Consider the following 19,847-nt stretch of genomic DNA (forward strand, 5'->3'; position numbering starts at 1 on the left):
TCTTAGCCAGCCCTTCCTTCAGGGAATCGTCAAGTTTTCCAATAGAGAAAAACCCTTGCATGGAAAACCTTGCGGGAAGAATGCCTTCCCTCCCTGCTGTCGGTAGGTACAACAGGCAGATGACCTGAAGCTGTGGAGCAGGAGGGAGCAGTGATTGAAATAGTTCCCCACCCCCCCTCGCCTCCCCCTTCCCAGCTAGATCATCCAGAGCAGAGGAGACCATGAGCACCCATGGGAAGGGCAGGGGGGGAAAAAGTCCGTGGCACTGAAATCCTGACACCGCACCCCCTCCCCGCTCCTGGTGCCGACTTACCAGCCTTCCTATTCCTTGTTAAAGGCTGATCGCAAAGAGTTAAAACTGTTTCCATATGTCCGGTGCGAGAACAGAGTTTGTAGCCTTTGGCAACCCCCGCTGCATCCAGCTGCAGCTGCTACCTGTGTGTTCCCGCCGCTGCACGCGCGTGTGCGCGCGCGGGACATCCGAACCAGGCCCCCACCGTGCTGGTGAAACCCGCCTGCCCGTGTCGGGGGAGATGCCACTGTGGAGCAGCTTCTTTCCCTCCGTTCCTAACGCTCGGAGCCGACCACGAGCCATGCCGGGCAACGCGCAACCGAGGGGAATGCAAACAAACTCCAGCCCGCCGTAGCCCAGCAGCGCAGCTAGCCGCCCACTTGCAAGACACTGGGCTGGTGCACACATGATACACAAAGAACGCTGGCTAGTTTCACCAATCCCTTCAGACAAAAAGGGGAAAAAAAGAAAAAAAAAAAAAAAAGAAAACCGAGGGGAAAAAAAAAAAACACCCAACCTGATCCTTGTCTTTATATCGGTGAGGTTGGAGTTCTTGCTAATAAAGGAGCTTTTCCCATGATGCAGTGTGATAAGGATTGGCCTACATGTAGCCCAGCAAGCCACTGCTGATGTTTTCTTGATTAGGTGTCTTATCTTCCATTGAGCTGCGTCTGATGAAGGTTGCTGACAGCGTAATGGCAGGGAAAGCGTCGGACAGCTCCATAAAATGGCAGCTATGCTATGACATGTCAGCCAGGACCTGGTGGATGGTAAGTTGGTGTGATAACTTTTGTTTCCCCTCCCTGGAAGCATTTCTTTTTTTTTTTTTTCCCCCCCCTGTCTGAACTCCTCCTTCGCCGTTGCACGTGCTGCAAAGTTCAGAGCGTGCAAAGTTTCCAGCTCCAGCCCAGTGACTCCGCAGAGCTCGTAAACATCACCGCCAGCTAGATAGGGTTTCTCTGCTGTTGTAGGGGCATGGGCCTTCTTTTTAAAACAGCAGCGCAGACAGCACGGGATTTATCTTTCTCCTTTTTCTTCTTCTTCCTCTCTCTCCCTTCTTTTTTTTTTTTTTCCCCTCTCCCCCCATGAAATGCAAATTTTGCAGTGCTTGCCAAGCTAGTTGGTGTGAGAATGTGGAGGTGGAAGCAGACACGGGAAAATAGAAAGCTTGTCATCATGCTCTTGGCTAATTGTTCTTGAGTTGGTCTTAAAAATAGAGCAATCGGTCTCTTTATTCTGTTTCCTCTGAATAATTACTCACAAAGTGTATTGTATCATGTTGTGAGCAGCCTCCTAATCAGTATGCGATTGTCCCCCACGCTTCCCCTTAATTTGGAGGCCTCCTCCCTCCCAGTGAATGCAGTAACTGGAGCAACTACTGATTGATATGCCGCTTGTCATAATTAAATTTAGTTAATGAGGATATGCATATTCAGTCCATTTTTTTCTTTGTTTGGACGAGCATGGCTTTTTTGTTCATATTTATACAGCTGCAAATGAAAGCGGGGAGGTGGAAAAAAAAAAAAACCTTACAGAGCTCAGGGAAGGGTGGACCCTGAGAGACAACTTTTTTAATGTTGCCGGGCAAAGGAACCCAGAACTTTATTTAATCAAAACAATGGGGTCAGGAGCAAGTGTTTTGGGAACGAAAAGCTTTTCTCCTCAGCAGAGCTACGTGAAGTTTTCTTCATATACTGATTTTGTTGCATGTGGACAATGGTCTCTTTTATGCGATAGCCATGCCATGAAAGGGACCTTCTGCTGGCTAGCATTCCACTATGAATATTAATTTCATTCTTGGGTTGCTTTGTCTGGTCATGTATTTTTGCCCCTTTCATTCCTTCGTCGATCGGCTTTGCTTGTTTGTCTGGATAATTATTATGCTTACTGCATGGGCTGCGTTTTCACAATTAGTACAGTGCTGAGACAATAGGCACTTTATTCTTGGGCGGTGGGTCTGGGGAGCACCAGTGGACAGCACGTCCCAGTGCCTGGACAGAAGGCAGCTTTCTGATTACAACTGCCTTCCTACACTGCTTTGCAAGGACTTCGTTATCTTTCCAAAGGTGGATGTTGATACGTGCCTTCAGTGAGGGTGCCACACCTGAAGGGAGTATTTAATTTAAATTACGCTTGCTACTTGTGATTGCTTCTGTACTTTTTGGATACAGGGAAGGAGAATTTTTCTGTCTTTCCTACTTGTTGAACTGCTGTGGTATGAACATCCGTGTGACTTTGAAAAGAACGGAGGAGGAAAGTAAATTATAAAAAGCTGTTTTGTGAACCGACTTTTTTTTTGCTGGGGGTTATACTGTGTAGTGTTATGTTTAGATTCGTGTTTAGATGTTTAATCAGACTTTTTTATTGTAAGTATGTACATTGTTGAAAAGAGCTGTTAAAGTGGCTGAGAGATGTTTAGACATAAGTGCTATGAAATGCTTGCATAGCAGATATCCTTAATATTGCATGCGCAAACGCTTTTTTTTTTTAAGGAGCGTGTCTTAAGTTTAACAAAAGTTTCTCTAAGGAGAGCTTTCAGTAAGCTGGCATTGCTTCCTAAAGGGAAAAGAAAATCAATACTTTCACTCCGTGCAGTATTTTATCCCGAACGGTAATCTGTAAAATACAGGTAATGTAAATGCTCACTGCCACGAGTCTGCATTTCATGTGCATTTTAGGAAGGCAGTTTAAAACCGCTTGACTGTTAAGTAGAGGTGAAAATCAAATTATATTTTAGCTGTGCATTGCATTTTTGATTCATACTTCTAATATATACAGTAGCAGTTGCAGAATCTGAGGTAAACTTATGTACGATGTGCATTGTTTTGTCTCAAAGAAGAAGTACCTTATGCTTCAGTGACATAGTGTACAAAATATTACCACAGAGTTTACTGCATAATAATTTATAGTAAATTCCTACCAGGAATATGCAGTGTAAGTAAAACCTTAAGACCTCGGAGTGAAAAAACAAGAAAGGCAGACTTCTTTGGTTTTCTGTTTCTGCTTTTCCTGAATGATTGTAAACACTGAATTGCAAATGCTTTGTGGGGAATGGGAAATAGTGTATTAAGATGATTACTCATAGTTTTAAAAAAGTTTATTAACAAACGCTGTTATGACAGACATCATTATAAAACTTGGTGTTTTTTCATTACATATAAACTATCTACTTCATAATTCTTTTGCTGCATGGATATTCAACATTGAATTTATTTTGAATATTCCTAAATAATGGCTTCTTTTAAAATATTTTTAAAGTAGTTACATTGAAACTATTCTCTGGAAAACAACATTCTGTCTTTCTCTTTAAGTGGAATGAGTGTTCAGTAAGTAAAGTCTGTGTTATCCACCTGTGGTGTTGTAATACTACTCTGTTGTTTCCTATCTTACTGCTTGTTTCGTTCAGATTATTTTATTTAGCTACAGTTAAAACAAATTCATTTGATAGGAAAAAAAAACAAACAGAAATTACACACTCTCTGCATCTGTGTTCTCTTGAATACAGATGTGTTTACTAAAACACAAGGGGATAAAAGTTTTACTGAGTAATATCCAAATATAAACAAAACTAAAGTTTTAATATATTAAATAACAGTAAACGTATGGAGAATTGTTCACCAATTGTCTCAGTCTTTTAGATGGTTGTAGTGTGATCATCTTACTTGTGCATCATCTTATTATTTTTGCATTCAGCTTTATGGTGAGAGAAGGAAGGTATTCAGTGAACAAACAGAAACTACATATCAGGTATGGTTCAGTACAGCTGGCAGATACTCTAGAATTTTTTTATTGAAAAATCTCTATTTATAAAGTGAGGAGGAATGATGATGAGGGTGATCGAGAGGACGATACCTGTAGAAACACTAGATATTTTTTACTGTCCCTTCACTAATGGCAAAGGACTAGTTTGAGTTTACAGTCACATGGTGTTTTGTGATTGACTTTTTAGGTTTAAAAAGTCATCACTTTACAGACTTAAAGATTCAAATCTAAGTAGCTATTTACAAAACTTTCTGATGTTGTTATTAGGCTGTTGGGTTTTTCTTGTGAGAAATGTTTCCAAATATTTACATCTCAGGCCCCTATTGAAAGCTATTTCGTTAAAACTGTGCCAAAGTCTGAAAGTATGCTTCTGTCTGTCAGATCATTTGCATGCAAATCTGAAGAGTGTAAATATATACTCTAAAAAATCTCTTCTTCCTAATTTCAGACCCCTATTTTTGTACACATAGATGCGTGTATGTGCAGTAGAGATAGAGAATGAAAAATAGTCCGTTTATTCAAAACTGTTGGAAAAAAAGCATTGAAATCACAGCTTTGTGTTAAGAACAATCCAGAGACAACTAGGAAGTTCTGATTTGTTGCAAATACTGCACATTTCCTTTTGCTTAATGACTTGATCTTATGATTAAAAGCATCATAACTATATCTTGGAACAAAAAGTTTGTCAATACGAAGTTTATCAGTTTTTTATTCTACTCTATATTTTAACTTTCAGAAATAAATATTTTTTAAAGGAGAGATTTCATATAGTATTAAAGCTCTTTTAGTAGGGCATATAATCCCAAATGGAGGTAAAAATAATAACAATTTAGATGCTATAATTCAGCATTAAAATAATTATTCCAGTCCTAAATTAGTAAAGCCAGGGTTTAATGTACTTTTTGGTTTAACACAAATGTTAATCACATTCCAAGGGAGTTGCAGTATGTCAATATTTTGCAGCAGCACATCTGTGCAGTTTTCTAATTTGGATTAAAATGATATTCATAACACAACAACTCCATCGGTTGTTCAGATGTACAGCTTGTTAATGAATCCTTTGTTCTCAATAATGACTTTTAATTAAATGATTTAGAAACAAATGTCAGTATAACTGTGGACATATTGAACATGCTGTGCTTATTCATGGACCTAGGACACAATATCTTAATTCTATAAATTTCAGGGGGAGGAATGGGTAAAAGGAAGGGTTAGCTCAAGGTTATATTCATAAGCTGTCGTTCAGTTTTCCTTACAAAGAAATGCAGTGTGCATAACTTGCTACAATATCCTTTATTAACTATGTAATACTTATTCTGAATAATTAACCAGAAGAAGCATTTTTTAAGACATATTGAATATGCTTATAAGTATTTAATTTTTAGGTTTTGTTCCAAACAGTTACATTTCAGTCTGTAATAAATATCTGTCTCAGGTATAATGTATACTTAGTACATCTCAGAATTAGACTGTTTAAAATCTGAAAGATCTGTCTGGAGAACTGTAACACTTGAATGCGCATTCGTTTCTAATGTTTAATGTTTTTTATTACAAAACAAGGGAATAATCTTCCTTCATCAAGGAAAAACCTAGAAGTAGCGGGGAATTTAAACGCTAACAGTGTACATTACTGTAGAATGAAGCTGGTGGTGGTGAGGTTTAATACTTCTTCATTGTCAATTTTTAAAAACTGTCCTTTTAACCAAGAAAAATATATTTGCGCATATATTCACAAGCACATATTTTTCTAATTCCGCTGTGTCTTTTCCCTTTCTGTCCCTTGCATGTTAGCCATATATTTCCAGGTAGATTTGCTACTGTGAGGTGTTTAGCAATTGCAGCACCTTCTGAGTGAAACAAGTTTTTCTATTTGTGCTTCAAACTCGTATCCAGCAAGAGCTCCACGCTGGGGGTCTAACGATGTCCCCTTTTGTCTTCTCATTCTGGCAGTGTTAGCAGTTTTCTTATGCAGCAAGCCACACATCAACAATATCATCAACGTATGTTTGTGTGTATGTGTGTATGTGTCTGCACGTCTAAATATGTGTGGACTGTGTTGGCTTAAGGCACGATCCAAAACTCACTGAAATCAGGAGAAAGCGACTATTTAATTCTCAAGCATGCTCTACAGCATGTAAAATGGAGTTGTACTTTATATAATGTCTGTAACTTATACAGCTGTAGTATTTGAGATGTAACTAACATTGGCGTTTCATGTACCTTGCTGTAGCCGAATCTTCTGTAGGACCTACAGAAATCTGGTGCAACTCGTAATAAAAGTGCTTCTTCTGCTCTGAAGTATTCAGTCTGTTCTTTCACTTTGCTGTTTTTTCCAGGTACCTGTTTTCTTTGCGACAAAATTTTTTTACTGTGCAAAAAAGGTAGTTTTCTAGACAGAATTTATGATCATGGATCCCCGATGTTATTTGATGATTGCTGAGTCAAAATTCTGAAGAAACAGAGCTGAGTTTTCTACACTCTGGTACTGATAGATTGAAAGTTCTGTCAAAACTGGAAACATATTTACTCTTTAAGATATATTTTCAGATATACACTCCTAAGTGTAAGACATTAGATTTACAATCTTGAATAAAGCAACTTCAGAAAAGAAATGGAAGACCTAAAATAAAGACAGATAGGTGAAGGTTTCTGCAATTTCTTTTTTTTGCAATTTAAACTGGAAATAGAAGTTACTAGTGAAAAAAAACAAAAAGATAAGGAAGTTACTCCCTTTGTACTTGCTAGAAATAAGAGATGGCTAGGTATTGGCTACAATTGACATAGTGTGTCTTAGATTATAGCATCATGACAAAGATAGTTTAAAGAAGTAAAAATTGCATTGAGAACAAATGAAATCAGCTCTTTCAAACCTGTAAACCCAATATGATTGGGAAGTAAATTCTGTCTTCTTTATCAGCTGCTACTAATGACTTTACCTCTGTGCAGTTATGCAGTAATACCATTAACTGTCTTCAAAATTTTACTACAGCTATTCAGAATTCTAAACAAAAACACGCAATCAAATATTTTAACATATCTTGTACCTTGCAATGTCATGTAAACATTTAAGTTCTTCTGTCCTTGCACTAGCATGCATGTGCAGTGATAGATCTGTTTTATTAAGCAGAGGTTCAATGTCAAACGTCAAATCTCAGATCATCACTGTGAAATGTCAATTTCTCAAAGGTACTAAGTGCTGATGGGGGAGATTTTCTGTGTAGCATCCTTTTAAATGATGACTCTCTTCTCAGGGAATCTCAAAGAATATTACCTTCCAATGGAAGTGAAGTGAATCCTTTGTGAGACTGCACAGAGAGGTTAGACTAGATGTAAATTTTCCCAATGCTCAAGAAAAAAGGACATAAGGGTTTTGACTTCTGCCAAACAATAAAGACATTTGATTTTTTCCACACAATAAATTTGATAAAATAAAGTTATGTGGTCTTCCATTTAGGGCAAGCAATCTGTAAAAACAAGCTGTTACGAAAACTTATTGGTCTTGAGAATTGTGCATACAATATAGGAGATATATTCCCCTTAAAAATGAACAGAGCATCAAACTGAAGCCTTTAATACCTGGCTTTTAAACTAAGCCATTTGAAATGCTTCATAGAATCATAGAATGGTTTGAGTTGGAAGGATCTCAAAGATCATCTAGTTCCAACCCCCCTGCCATGGGCAGGGACACCCTCCACTACACCAGGTTGCCCAAAGCCCCGTCCAACCTGGCCTTGAACACTCCAGGGATGGGGCAGCCACAACTTCTCTGGGCAACCTGTGCCAGTGCCTCACCACCCTCAGAGTGAAAAATTTCTTCCTTATATCTAATCTAAATCTCCCCTCTTTCAGTTTAAAGCCATTTCCCCTTGTCCTGTCACTATGGACCCTTGTGAAAAGTCCCCCTCCAATCTCAAGTCCTTTTCATCCCCATATTGACATTGTCAAGTTGTCCTATTTAACCAGTCATATGCCATGCGCTCTGCCAGACTCCTATCTGTTGGTCCTAACTACCTTTTTCAGGTTTTGAAGAGCTCTGCTTTTGTAACACCTTTAAAATTACCTGTTAGTTAACCACAAAAGGATATTCTACAACAGTCTTTCACTGGAAATAAATTACTATGTTGGTTTCATGTATGAAGGTATCACTGTGCTACCTCAAAGTAAAATTTAACACAATTTCAGAAACCACTGAAATTTATTGCACCACCCTGGAAGGCTGTTGAGGTTTTTATCTGTCAGAACATCTTTGCAGACATGCTGATGTTTCTTAAGCAGAGCTTACTGCCTCCGTTCCCCAGCCACAATACTGTTCCTGCACGTGTGTTTGCAAATCAAGGATTTCTCAGTTGCATCTTCGAGGACACTGGGGGGATGGTGGTGGTGGTGGTTCGTTGTTTATTTGTTTGTGACCCACAGTACTGCTGTGGTTTCTTGTAATGTCAGCCATTGCTCTCACAGAACAACCTTCTCCCTGGCTTTAAGAGCAGTCTAGACCCTGTCACGCTAGGAAAGGAGAACACAGTCTACATAAGTCTGCACAAACATGCTGTGAGGTTATTTGGCCCACCGAGCAAATTTTTTTGAGTGCATTCTGATGGCCCCAACGTTAGAAGTGTTAAATGTATCTGAGCTGAAGGCTGACACCCATCCACCAAGCACCCACGGCAGATGCAGCAGCAGGATCACTGGCTTCCACTTTACACCTGGGCTTGAACTCCAGCTCTTCAGGGGTACAGCACAGTCATAAAGCCCATGAATTTTCTGTCCTTGGTACTGATAATTAGCAGTTCGAGGAGCGGGTGAGGACTCCTGAGGCAGAATCTGAACTCAGGTAGCCACTTGCTTCATTTGAATTTCTGTAAAAGTCTTCAGTAGCCATTTCAGTTCCTTCCAGCCAGCAGCACCATGACTCTGTGTGCTTTTCACTTTAATCCTATCAGTGATGTGTCTGACTCCAGTTTCATGTTGTGTCTTGTCATAAAAATCTGTTGTTCTTTTTAACCAAACTAGTTACCAACCTGGAAATTGTTCCAGAGGGGAAAACATGACGAGTTTCATCTAAGGCTGAGGCCACCTTAGATAAGGAGTATTTGTTAGTCTTGCTCAGGTAAATTACATTGTGATTAACACTGCTGCCCAAACAATTGGTTCAAAACCTTGCGTCAGAACAAAGTGAATGTGTTAATAGCAATGACACGCCTGTTCTGAATTACTAAAAACTCTTACCCAAACTTAATGTAGTACAATGATCTTTGGACCACTTCATCGGATGTGTTTTTCCATTGTGCTACTAAATTATCTCAAGGTATCTCGCTGACAAGCGATAGAGCAGAATATAATGAATTGTTAGTGCTCTTTCACAAATCATTAAGCAAACTGATGTATCATTAACTGACAGAATGTCTTCACCGAGTAACATATAACCATTCAGGTTTTCAGTCCATCTAATTGCCTTGTCAGTGTCTCTTACCACAGCAGAAATTGTAAGGGGTTTTAAACTCTTATTTATTCTTGGATTTAATAATTTAATTTACATGGTAGAATGCTTGGTATTTTTGATACAGTATTTGTAAATCTCTGTATTTCAGATGATACTGATGAGTAATTAGAAGTTTCCTGGTATATAATGTGCAGATTGTCCCCCTCTTTACTAATTTTAGTGACTGTTTTAATATTCTGTATATATTGTCAACAGTAAAAAAATATCCAGACGGAAGTACCAAATGTGACAAGCATGGAGGGGAAACACTCAGCTGTATTAGCTCTTAGGCAGCTTTCCAAGCAGAAGGCCTGATTTCGTCTTGCTTCAGTTTAAACTGTTGCATTTAATAGGACTCAGCGAAGACAGAACTGCAGCTCACCTGTTTCAGAAAAATGTATCCTAATAAATATTGTTTTCCCAAAGCATTTTAGAAGTCACTCAGACTTTCCCTTAAACCCTCAAATGAGTTTTAAAACATGATAGCCTCAGTACATTTGTTGCAGACTTCATATGCAGATATTTTTAGATTTGTTTCATTTTGTTAGCACATAAAATCAGATTTAGAGTGGTCGTTTTCTGTAGTAGTTTGCAATAAGAAATCTGAAAAAGCACCAAAGAAAATCTGGAGCATGCATTGTTGACCACAAATAGGAAAGGCATCTGTCAGTTTAATTTTGCTTTTTCTCAACTTCATATGTTGTTGCTGAAATTACTTAAAACTATTTGAATTGACCATTTGAAGGAAGTGAAAGGGAGATTGTGTTCTGGGGGATATTCAGGTAGGGTTTCTAAATAAATTCCACAACAGCGGCAGTGCCCTTTGGTCCATGTGTGTATACATCTGATGCTCTGGGTGGGCCAAGAGGGAGTTGTAATATTACCACAGGGTTGGACACGAGGAAATAAACAGTCCAGAACTATTTTGCTGCTCCTTGGTGTTGACATTCAAGACGCGGATGGTGATTCACCCACCCTTTGCTGTCGTGCACTCTACAGATTGATCCACAATTAACTCATTATTGGTATCTTGTAATCAGGAGGTCTTGGTACACGATGATGAGTGTATCAGAGCCTTTCTTTTCCTATCGGCGTCCTACATTTTTGCCAACAATAATGAGCTGTCACAGTGTGAGTTCTGGAGACGAGATTAGCGCACGGAAGAACGAGCAAACCTGTACACTAGGAGCGTAATTAAATCAAGCAGAACATAACAATAAGCACGTTACAGCAGTTTGACACGAAGCAGGGACAAACTTGAACAGGCTGCTAAATTGCGGGCGTACCCAAAACGGGGCTTTGTTGCTACACTTTAGAAACCAGCAGGCTTGGTGGTACCGTGTTCATTATCACCCGGCTTCGCGTGGCTCAGTTTCCCTGCCTGTTTCCCTGCTGCTAACACACACTAAGTGTTTTTAGTCTGCTTCTGTGGGAGGAGAGGAGAAGCTAGGTGACTGATACCTCTCTGAAAAAAAACCCACTCAGGTTTCTCCAGTGTTCCAGGCAGCAGTGGAAAGGAGAAATTCGAGGTTAGCAGTGGGCCCCAGGGTGGTGATTGCTGTGTAATGGAAAAAAATTCAATTACGTGAAATATTAGACCCGTCTCTCTGCCTTAGCTCCCCTCAATCTATTTAGGGGTAGTCAGGAAAAAAAATGAAACTTCTCAACAGATGCCTGGCTGCCTGGGTACAGAGAGGAAAACCATAATTTGTCTGTAATCCCTAATGCAAACAGTTGTTCATTAAGAAACAAAACTAATGTAATCTTGATGATTTGCTTGGATTTCTACTCTTATCATGGTGTTTTGTACAGCTGGCAGGCTAATGTAATTTTACTTAGAAACCCAAAGCAATCTGGTACTCAGACAACACCATGTAGATTTAGGTAAATTTGGGGCTCAGATTAGCATAATACTAACTAATCATGAATATCATTTGCATTAATTAGAGTATTGGGGAAAGATTGTTTTTAAATGGAAGAAAATTGAAAGAAAGATTAAGGGCAAGGGCTTACAAACCTAGTTTTGCTTTATGCAAGAATATAACAGATGATTTCTGCTATAATGCCTAATATTTTAATGTGTAAGTATTAATTAGAGTATCAGCAAAAGATTGTTTCTAATTGGAAGAAAACTGAAAGAGAGATTAAGGGCAGAGTTTATGAATCTGCTTTTGCTTGATGCCAGTATGTAGCAGATGATTTCTCCTATAATGCCAAAGAGCTTAAACTGTAAAGGATAGGATGACTAATACACTGCACAGTAGAGACACTACAAGGATTTTTTTCCAAATTAGGTTTATTTCATGCTAAAAGAAAACTAGATGTTGCGTGAATACATCCATGATATTGCTAACAAAATTAAACTAGACAGGTAGAAAAATACTACCTTGGAAGACATGCTGTGGTCTAAAATGTGATGGACCCTCAGTGTTTTAGCATTTGGTATAGCTGGTCTCTTAATAATTACAATGTTTCTAGGTTATCTGAGTGTTTTCTTTTAAAAAAAAGGAGGTTGAATATCTATGCTTCAAACTATGTAACAAATACATTCTAAGGTGCTCTATTTTAAAGCTGTGATATGCCAGCACCTCACTTCCCTACATTGCTCTGGTCACTCAAGGCTTTGGGAGCGGATTTTATGGCTATTTGAAATATCAAATCAGGAAAATATTTACCAGGTACGCCTTAGCCTACTGATGTTTTCAAGACTTCCCTGTATGCTTATTATTAAATAATTATAAATTATTATATGCATAATATATACATTATATGCATATGTGAGATAAAAACGTGAGGTCAACAGCAGCAGCCCAACAGCTTGAGAGATCTTCCCACCTGGTCAGGTGTCAGGCCATGAGAGAGCATCACAGCAGAGCAACCTTCAGTGTGATGTGGCTGCTTTATGAAGAGCAGTGAAGTGAGTTTAGTAAGGTCTCATGTTGCTGAGAAAGCTTTCAGGCTGCAGTCTGGAAACATTTTCATTTTCTCAAGGCTGCTTCTTCTCAAGCTTACATAGTGCACTGCTGTAGGTTAATTTTGTCTTCCAAACAATGCCTCGTGAGAAATCCAACACATCAGACTACTCAGCCGTTTGTGGATGTGTTTGTAAGTACTGCAGAGTGCTCAGACACTTACTGGCTGGAGACCTTTTTTTTTTTTTTCCTTTTCACTTTCTTGATATTGCTAGCATTTAACTTTAAATGAATCTTCCTTTACATGATGATCCACTATATTAGAGAAATTGTATGATGTCTGGTGAAACTCAATACATGAATATTTCCCAAAAGCATAGCTGAATAAAAGAAGGATAGGTATGTCTGATAATGTCATATAGCAGTAGGGCTTGTATTTGACAGCCCAAACATACTGTTTTTCAAAGTACTTTAGTGATGAGGGCTAATATTCAAGGAAATGTCCTTTATATATATGTGTGTGTGTGTGTGCAGATATATGTGTTTAAAAATATAAATATAAATATAAATATATGTATATATAGGAATATAAATACAGGAAGAAGGATATGAGACTGACATTTAAGGGAAGAAATGCTTGAGTGCATCTCCTAGGCTCTTTGACTGAAAAGAGAAAATACAACTCTGTCATCTGAGAAAACAGGACAGGAATCCACAGTTTCAAGTACACCTAAAGAACACTGCCCTAAGCAGTTGTTATAGGAATATCCACAATATGCATAGCAACATAGTGTAAAAGTCTATAAACATAATCAAGCTGTCTCTGAATAAGAAGCAGGTTAATTTATGATGTGATGAGCTCTCTTTCTCAGACGAATGTTTTTTAGACTAATATGGAGCATGTACCTCTGCCCAGTGTTGCAGTATGTGGTACAGATGCACTCCGTGGCTGGAGCACAAGAACATGCCCTCTAGCCAAGAAATCTGGGCATTATTGCTGGATCTAAAATATTTAGCAGTCCGACTTTGTGCGCAATCCTCCTGCCAGGCAGGAAAAATGCCATAAAACATCTTTCCTTAACTGCTAATAAATGCACACAGAACAGCAATTATGAAGGCCTCCCCACCTAACAAAAAAAATATAAACATATAAAGCAGCTGAGGAAGCAGAGACACAGGAGCTCTGAGTTCCTCAAGTACCCCAAAAAGAACAAGATAGGAAATTTGGTTTAAGCAAACTTTAATGTTGGTGTTCTGCGGATGACACTGCACAGTAAGAAGTGCTAGACCCCTTATGCCAACCCTTACACTGAATATAAACATCATTTGTTCTAAAAAAGGAAAGTTCAAGAAGCACTCCTTGGTTTGGGCTGCGCTGAGTGGACAGGAGACCAACACTGGAAAATACAGTGGTTAACAATCGTGAAATGCTTACTTTAGAGAAAGTATTAGTATACAGACTTTGCAAGTATTCTTACACAGGTTGTGGATTGTAAATTGGGTTTGCTATCTGAATTTCCCAATATTCAAGTATTTTCTTGAAATCTTTCACGTCAGTGAAAAATCAACATTTTTCCTTTTTTGTTTATTTTATTTTATTATTCCAGTCCTTAGGACTGGGAAGGGCAAGAGGAGAAAGAGCAGAGAGAAGATAGCACACAGATGGGCAGACAGTAACTTGTATGTTAGGATCATAGCCAGGAAAACATACAACAACGATTAAATTCCCTGCTCTGCCATTTCACATACCTGAACTAGATAAACAGTCAGTGAATTCAGTTTTGGGGTTTTTTTCTGCACATGTGCAGAAGTTTTAAGTGGAATCAGAGTCTCACTCCAAGTTGTTTACTGACCAGAAAAAAAAATGAAATGTAGGAGATACACCTTTCATCTAAGTGAAGGAGAACAAAGGCTGGAAATTGGGTTTCCCTCACTGATGATGTACTCTAGCCACCAAGCTGCTGCTGCTGCTGCTTTTCTTTCCCACCCCCTTCCCCCTTTTCTCATTTCAAGAAAAATTATATTCTGCCTTTATTTCTGGTTAAAGTTTTACTTCAGCTGTTAATTTTCTATTGAAAGTTTTGAGTTTGATTAATTGGCCTTTTCAAGAAAAATACTGCTTCAGCAAGAATTCCCAGCCAGCTCAAATCCATGCTTGGATGAGAAATGTGGGAAGACTTTGATCATTAAGTGAATGTTTAGATTAAAAGCGTTTATGGTATCAAGTTCAACAGAATTCTTACCTTCAAAAATGTCTCAGCTGGTCACAGTCAGATCTGAAAATGTTGTGAATGCATAGTACATTTTTTAAGAAGTTGAATTTTTCCCATCCTAGTTAGTGTCTAAGAATAACGGATACAAAGCAGTAAGAGATGTGGTCAGACAACCACAAGCAACTTTTAAAAAGCATTTTAGGAAGTTAGAGCTCCTCACCTGGAAGTTGCACTCTCAGTTTCGATGCCATAATGGTTTTGATGTGTGTGCTCTTTTTGGCAATGCAGTACATTTTGTTGCTTTACTCCAAGCAGCTGTTGGAAGAAAACTAGAGCTAATGTACCCTAATGTATAGCGTTTTCATCTAGGACTTAATTCATTGCACTTAACACACTGGTATTTTCAGTCTTCTTCAAAACGATAATGGGCTTGGCTCTCTCCAAATGTAAGTTCAATATAACAACTGCTGGAAACAAACAATAAACCTTGTTTGAAACAACTGAGGTGAAGGCACATTTTGAGAAAGGGATAGTATTTATGACTTTACCTTCCAGGAACTCTCAAGTTTGCTCATTTTGTTCTCAAGATATAGTTGAGAATAATCCATGCCTGTAAATCAACGTGCCAGGTGAATCCCACAGTGATAATCTGATAGTAGCAACCACCGTGGCGCCTACGACTTCACCTGATGATCTTTCTTGGAGATGAGCCAGACACGAAGCTGCACCAGAGCATTCATAGAATCATAGAATCATAGAATCATAGAATCATAGAATCATAGAATCATAGAATCATAGAATGGTTTGGGTTGGAAGGGACCTCAAAGATCATCTAGTTCCAACCCCCCTGCCATGGGCAGGGACACCCTCCACTACACCAGGTTGCCCAAAGCCTCATCCAACCTGGCCTTGAACACTTCCAGGGATGGGGCAGCCACAACTTCTCTGGGCAACCTGTGCCAGTGCCTCACCACCCTCTGAGTGAAAAATTTCTTCCTTATATCTAATCTGAATCTCCCCTCTTTCAGTTTAAAGCCATTTCCCCTTGTCCTGTCACTACACGCCCTTGTAAAAAGTCCCTCTCCAGCTTTCCTGTAGGCCCCCTTTAGGTACTGGAAGGCTGCAATAAGATCACCCCGGAGCCTTCTCTTCTCCAGGCTGAACAGCCCCAACTCTCTCAGCCTGGCTTCATAGCAGAGGTGCTTTGACTTATGCACAGCAACTCCCAAGGAGGGATTTTCCCTGGTGGAAAGAGCTTCCTATGGTGTAGACATCCACATCCGAGCAAGTGGCCACAGGCTCCCTGTGTAGTTAAAAGCTACTGGATCAGTGGAGCTTAGCAGGCATCTAGAGCAGGCTAGCTGAACAGGCATTGTCTCACCTGCAGTTTAACAGGTTAGTTGTCCTTTTGCTCTGTTGAGCTACCATCAATTTGAGTGTCATTTTGTATCATTTTTGTTGACTTCTTGGAAAGAAACTGCATGGTAACTTCAGTAAAATTTCCTTAGAAATCTGTGAGTCTCTTTAGATTAATGTCACTTTTCTTCTGGCTATTAATGTGTTCTTAAGAAAGGGAGTTACTGACCCGTCTGCTGAGTAATTTATACGGGCACTGCACTGAGAAACATTTTTAGTGAAAGTAAATTATTTTCTTTTTAGGAATGATTTGGTAATGGAACAAGGTAGTCTTTATCTGCATTACTTTTATCAAAGATTCATGAATAGCTGTATTTCTACATATCTATAAATCTGAATGACGCTTTTAGTCACGTCCTGTGTCCAACTGCAGCTGTTTCACTGCCCAACTGCGTTGTACCTTCTCACAATGCCCCGTGTTGTACAGAGTTGAGGTACATGTGAGAAAGAGTACTTCAAAACTGCGTTAGTGCATTACAGAACAGACTTCAGGAGTTCAGTTTTGCAAGAAACTCGAGACCTTTAATACAATACAGCACTTTGAACTGCCTACGAGCCAGTTTGCCCTCACCAAACAGAGAGTGAAAGCCTTTCTGTAGAGAAGACTGTTTTTCAGGAGTACTTCAGGAACTTGCTTCTCTAATTAATCTGAGAATTTAACTGACAACCAGGTGAGTAGCAGCATATGTTGCAAAGGCAAGGTACTTTGCTCACCATTTCCAACTCATGCACAGGTCATCAGGAGTAGTGAAAAATAAGAGGTTTTCCTTAAGACTGTGAAATTACCATTAAGTGTTTAGAGTATAAATAAAAAGATATTATTTTGCAAACCATGTTTTTTTTAAATGGTACTTTGTTTTACAGTTTCTTATTCTTTTGCCTGTGAATCTCATCTGACACAATTGGTCCCTTGGAGGTAAAATGCATTGAAATAAAAAAAGCTTTATATTAAGTGAAATTCTTGGAGCAGAACTTCACTGGCCAAGACACAGTAAGAGAAAATGAGGTTTTAACATCCTCTCAAAAGACTCTACACAACTCAGAGGTCAGGGAAAGGCCTACAAGGCCAATTTAAATCTGAGCTTTAGGGAATAAAGATTAACAGATAAGGGAACAAATATGCTAAAGGTTTTCCATGGATAGCCGAATGATGAAGAACAGGTGGAGAATATTCACACAGAGCCCTGCATAAAGCAGAACAAGACCTAATGTGCAGTAAGTTTTATCAAGAGGACATCCTGAACACTTCTGAAGTTTTCTTCTGCTTTGTTATGGCCGGCTCAGGCTGCAGGAAAGTGCTAAGACATAGGGTCCATATCTCAGCTTCTTGAACAAAAGAATAATTAAGTTCACATCAAACACAAAGTCCTGTGGGCATCTCAATAGGAAAATTTCTGAAAGCAACTGTTCAATGTCCAAGTAAGCAGTCTCTCTGGGGACAACTGGAAGAAGTCAGGTGCAAAAGTATTTCTGTAATGTCAGAGATACTGACAAGCCCAGTGTGAGTCTTCTGAGCTTTGACTTCCTTCAGTTGGTGATGATGAACAATTTCCAATTCAAAACTGTGGTTTTTCTATACAGGAGGTGTTGAATAAGTGACAAAGGAGTTTGGACTGAAAATGAGAGGCTGAAGAAGCTCTGTACCACGTGGTGGTTACTAGATTTCTAGATTCAGTAACTGGACTTGCTGGTGGCATTGCCTGCTTAGGCAAGACTATAACCATAAAATTTCAAGAAGATCTGGCTTCCTATTGTAGATTAGTATAGTGACTTTAAGGGCATTGCAACAGCAATCTATGCTCCCTGCAGGAAAAAGTCAGAATCTGCCTGATCGTCCCATACAGCCTCTGCCTGAAGGTTAAATGTGTTACAAATAGTAAATGATGTAATAATAATGATTGCTTAAGTGCTGAAAAACTAGTTGAAATGTGGTATTAATTTGATTTGCTCTGTGTCCTGCCATTATTGGCCTGAACTCTTCTGCCTTTTGGCATAGTCATATAACATTCCCTCACGTCTAACGGTGTTTTTTGTGCTTCTTCCAGAGCAGGAACTGTCTTCAAGTATTTCCTTGAAAAAAAAAAAAGAGACGAAAGGATGTTCTGTTATTGCTTGAGATGACTTCCTAATTCTGCAGTGACCAAAGCTAGCATGAGACACTTAGTTATACAACTGTTTTTTAAAAACATGATAAAATTATTTGGCTGATCTTCATGATCACTTACTAAAACTGGGTCCAGCAAAAATAAAATTCCTAGTCCGCCAAGTTACTAATCATAATAACCAAGATTTATCCCTGCTTTAAAGACGTGGCAATGAAGCCGATTTACTTATTTGTGCTTAGAATAAGATTAGAAGCTCTCCTTCTTTTGACTACATATGAAGGATCCTGGTGAGGATGGACAGTTGAACACACACAATCACACACGCTGTTGCAGATAGGTGGTAGTTTTCCGAGAAACACTTTCAAGTTGGCAACTGTTCACGTCTCTCCTTAAATTATTTTTAAGTGAAAACTACAGCCCTGGTGTTCTGTGCACCAAAAGTCCCTATCAGTCCTGTTGGTATTATCTCTGGTTATTCTTAGCACTCACTCACAGCCAGAGCTGTTCATAATCATCTCACGACTTCATGACTGGCACTAAGGAGGATTTCCTTTTTTTTTTTTTTTTTTCCCCCTAACCCTCTAAGTCTCTAAGTCTGCAGGGAGGAGAACAAGAGCTGCTCTGGTCAGAGGAATGCTGGCTGCTGCTCTCCCTCTGTCACCACAGCACAAATTATACAGCCACAGGAGAGTATGTCAGTTAAAAGAAGAGATTAAAAGGACTAGGATTACTTAGGTTGGCAGGCAGATGAGTGAGAAGGTATATCACAGAAACATAAATGTCACAAGTTGTAAAAAAGGCAACTGTTCATTGGCAGTTGGACTAGATGATCGTTGTAGGTCCCTTCCAGCTGAACTACTGCTCCATTCTATGATGCAGAACTAAAGTGGCACTCAGTAAGATGGGAATAATTTACAAGAGGTACACAAAAATAGTGTTTGGCATGCTGTGCAATTGACCCATGAAATACATTGTTAAAGGTTATTATTTGACAAATACTCACAGCTTACTGATCTTGCTGGGTTTAGTAGTGAAATGACCAGTAGGATTAAGAAGGAGCAGCGAGCCTTCAGTTCAGAAAAGATTTTTTATGTTATTATCACACAATTTAGGTACATTATAATTGTGTGAAGCTATCTTTATGGGCAGAGAGAGGTTCATCTTGCAAATGGATATTAGGTTAATCCCTTTATTTGTCTGATCCACTGTCACAATTCTTGTTTTCTAAATTTTGCTTTGAGTGGCCTGTGTCCCACTCTTTTTGCTAACTCTTTTGCAAGCTAGATTTACACTAAGAGTTTTCTAATCTTTCAAGAAATTAATGAGAGAGAGACCTTGCTCTGAAGCCTAAGTATATAACAGAAAAAAGCATCCAACTTAGCAAAACAAACAAGAATAATTAAAAGTTTGAAAAGTAGGATACTCTGGAAGGTCTTATGTTAAAGGCTGGAGAAAAATAAGGATTTTATATTGCAGCTAATCAAACCTAAACTACATCCTAAACCAAAAGTAGTAAAATGCTGATCTTTTAGTGACATAATTGATAAGAAAATGTGATTAAATCAGTATAGCTTTATTGGTGCCAATGTCTTAAAAAGAACTAAACCCACCTCCTAGTAATACATGAAACGTACTCCACCAATGTACATGTCAGAGATACAGAGTTTC

At 38.9% G+C, this 19,847-nt stretch overlaps 1 protein-coding gene across 3 annotated transcripts in view; it reads left to right on the forward strand.

The window, feature by feature from the left end:
- Positions 1-966: 966 nt before the first annotated feature.
- Positions 967-19,847, forward strand: part of NFIB (nuclear factor I B) — a 265,735-nt gene continuing 246,854 nt past the window's right edge. For all 3 annotated transcript variants that reach the window (XM_086629999.1, XM_086630000.1, XM_086630003.1), the window contains exon 1: positions 967-1,062. In XM_086629999.1, coding sequence (XP_086486125.1) covers positions 967-1,062 — 96 coding nt within the window. The remainder of the gene's footprint in view (positions 1,063-19,847) is intronic.

The sequence above is a fragment of the Tauraco erythrolophus genome, chromosome Z (assembly GCF_009769465.1).
Source record: "Tauraco erythrolophus isolate bTauEry1 chromosome Z, bTauEry1.pri, whole genome shotgun sequence".
Taxonomy (NCBI): Eukaryota; Metazoa; Chordata; class Aves; order Musophagiformes; family Musophagidae; genus Tauraco; species Tauraco erythrolophus.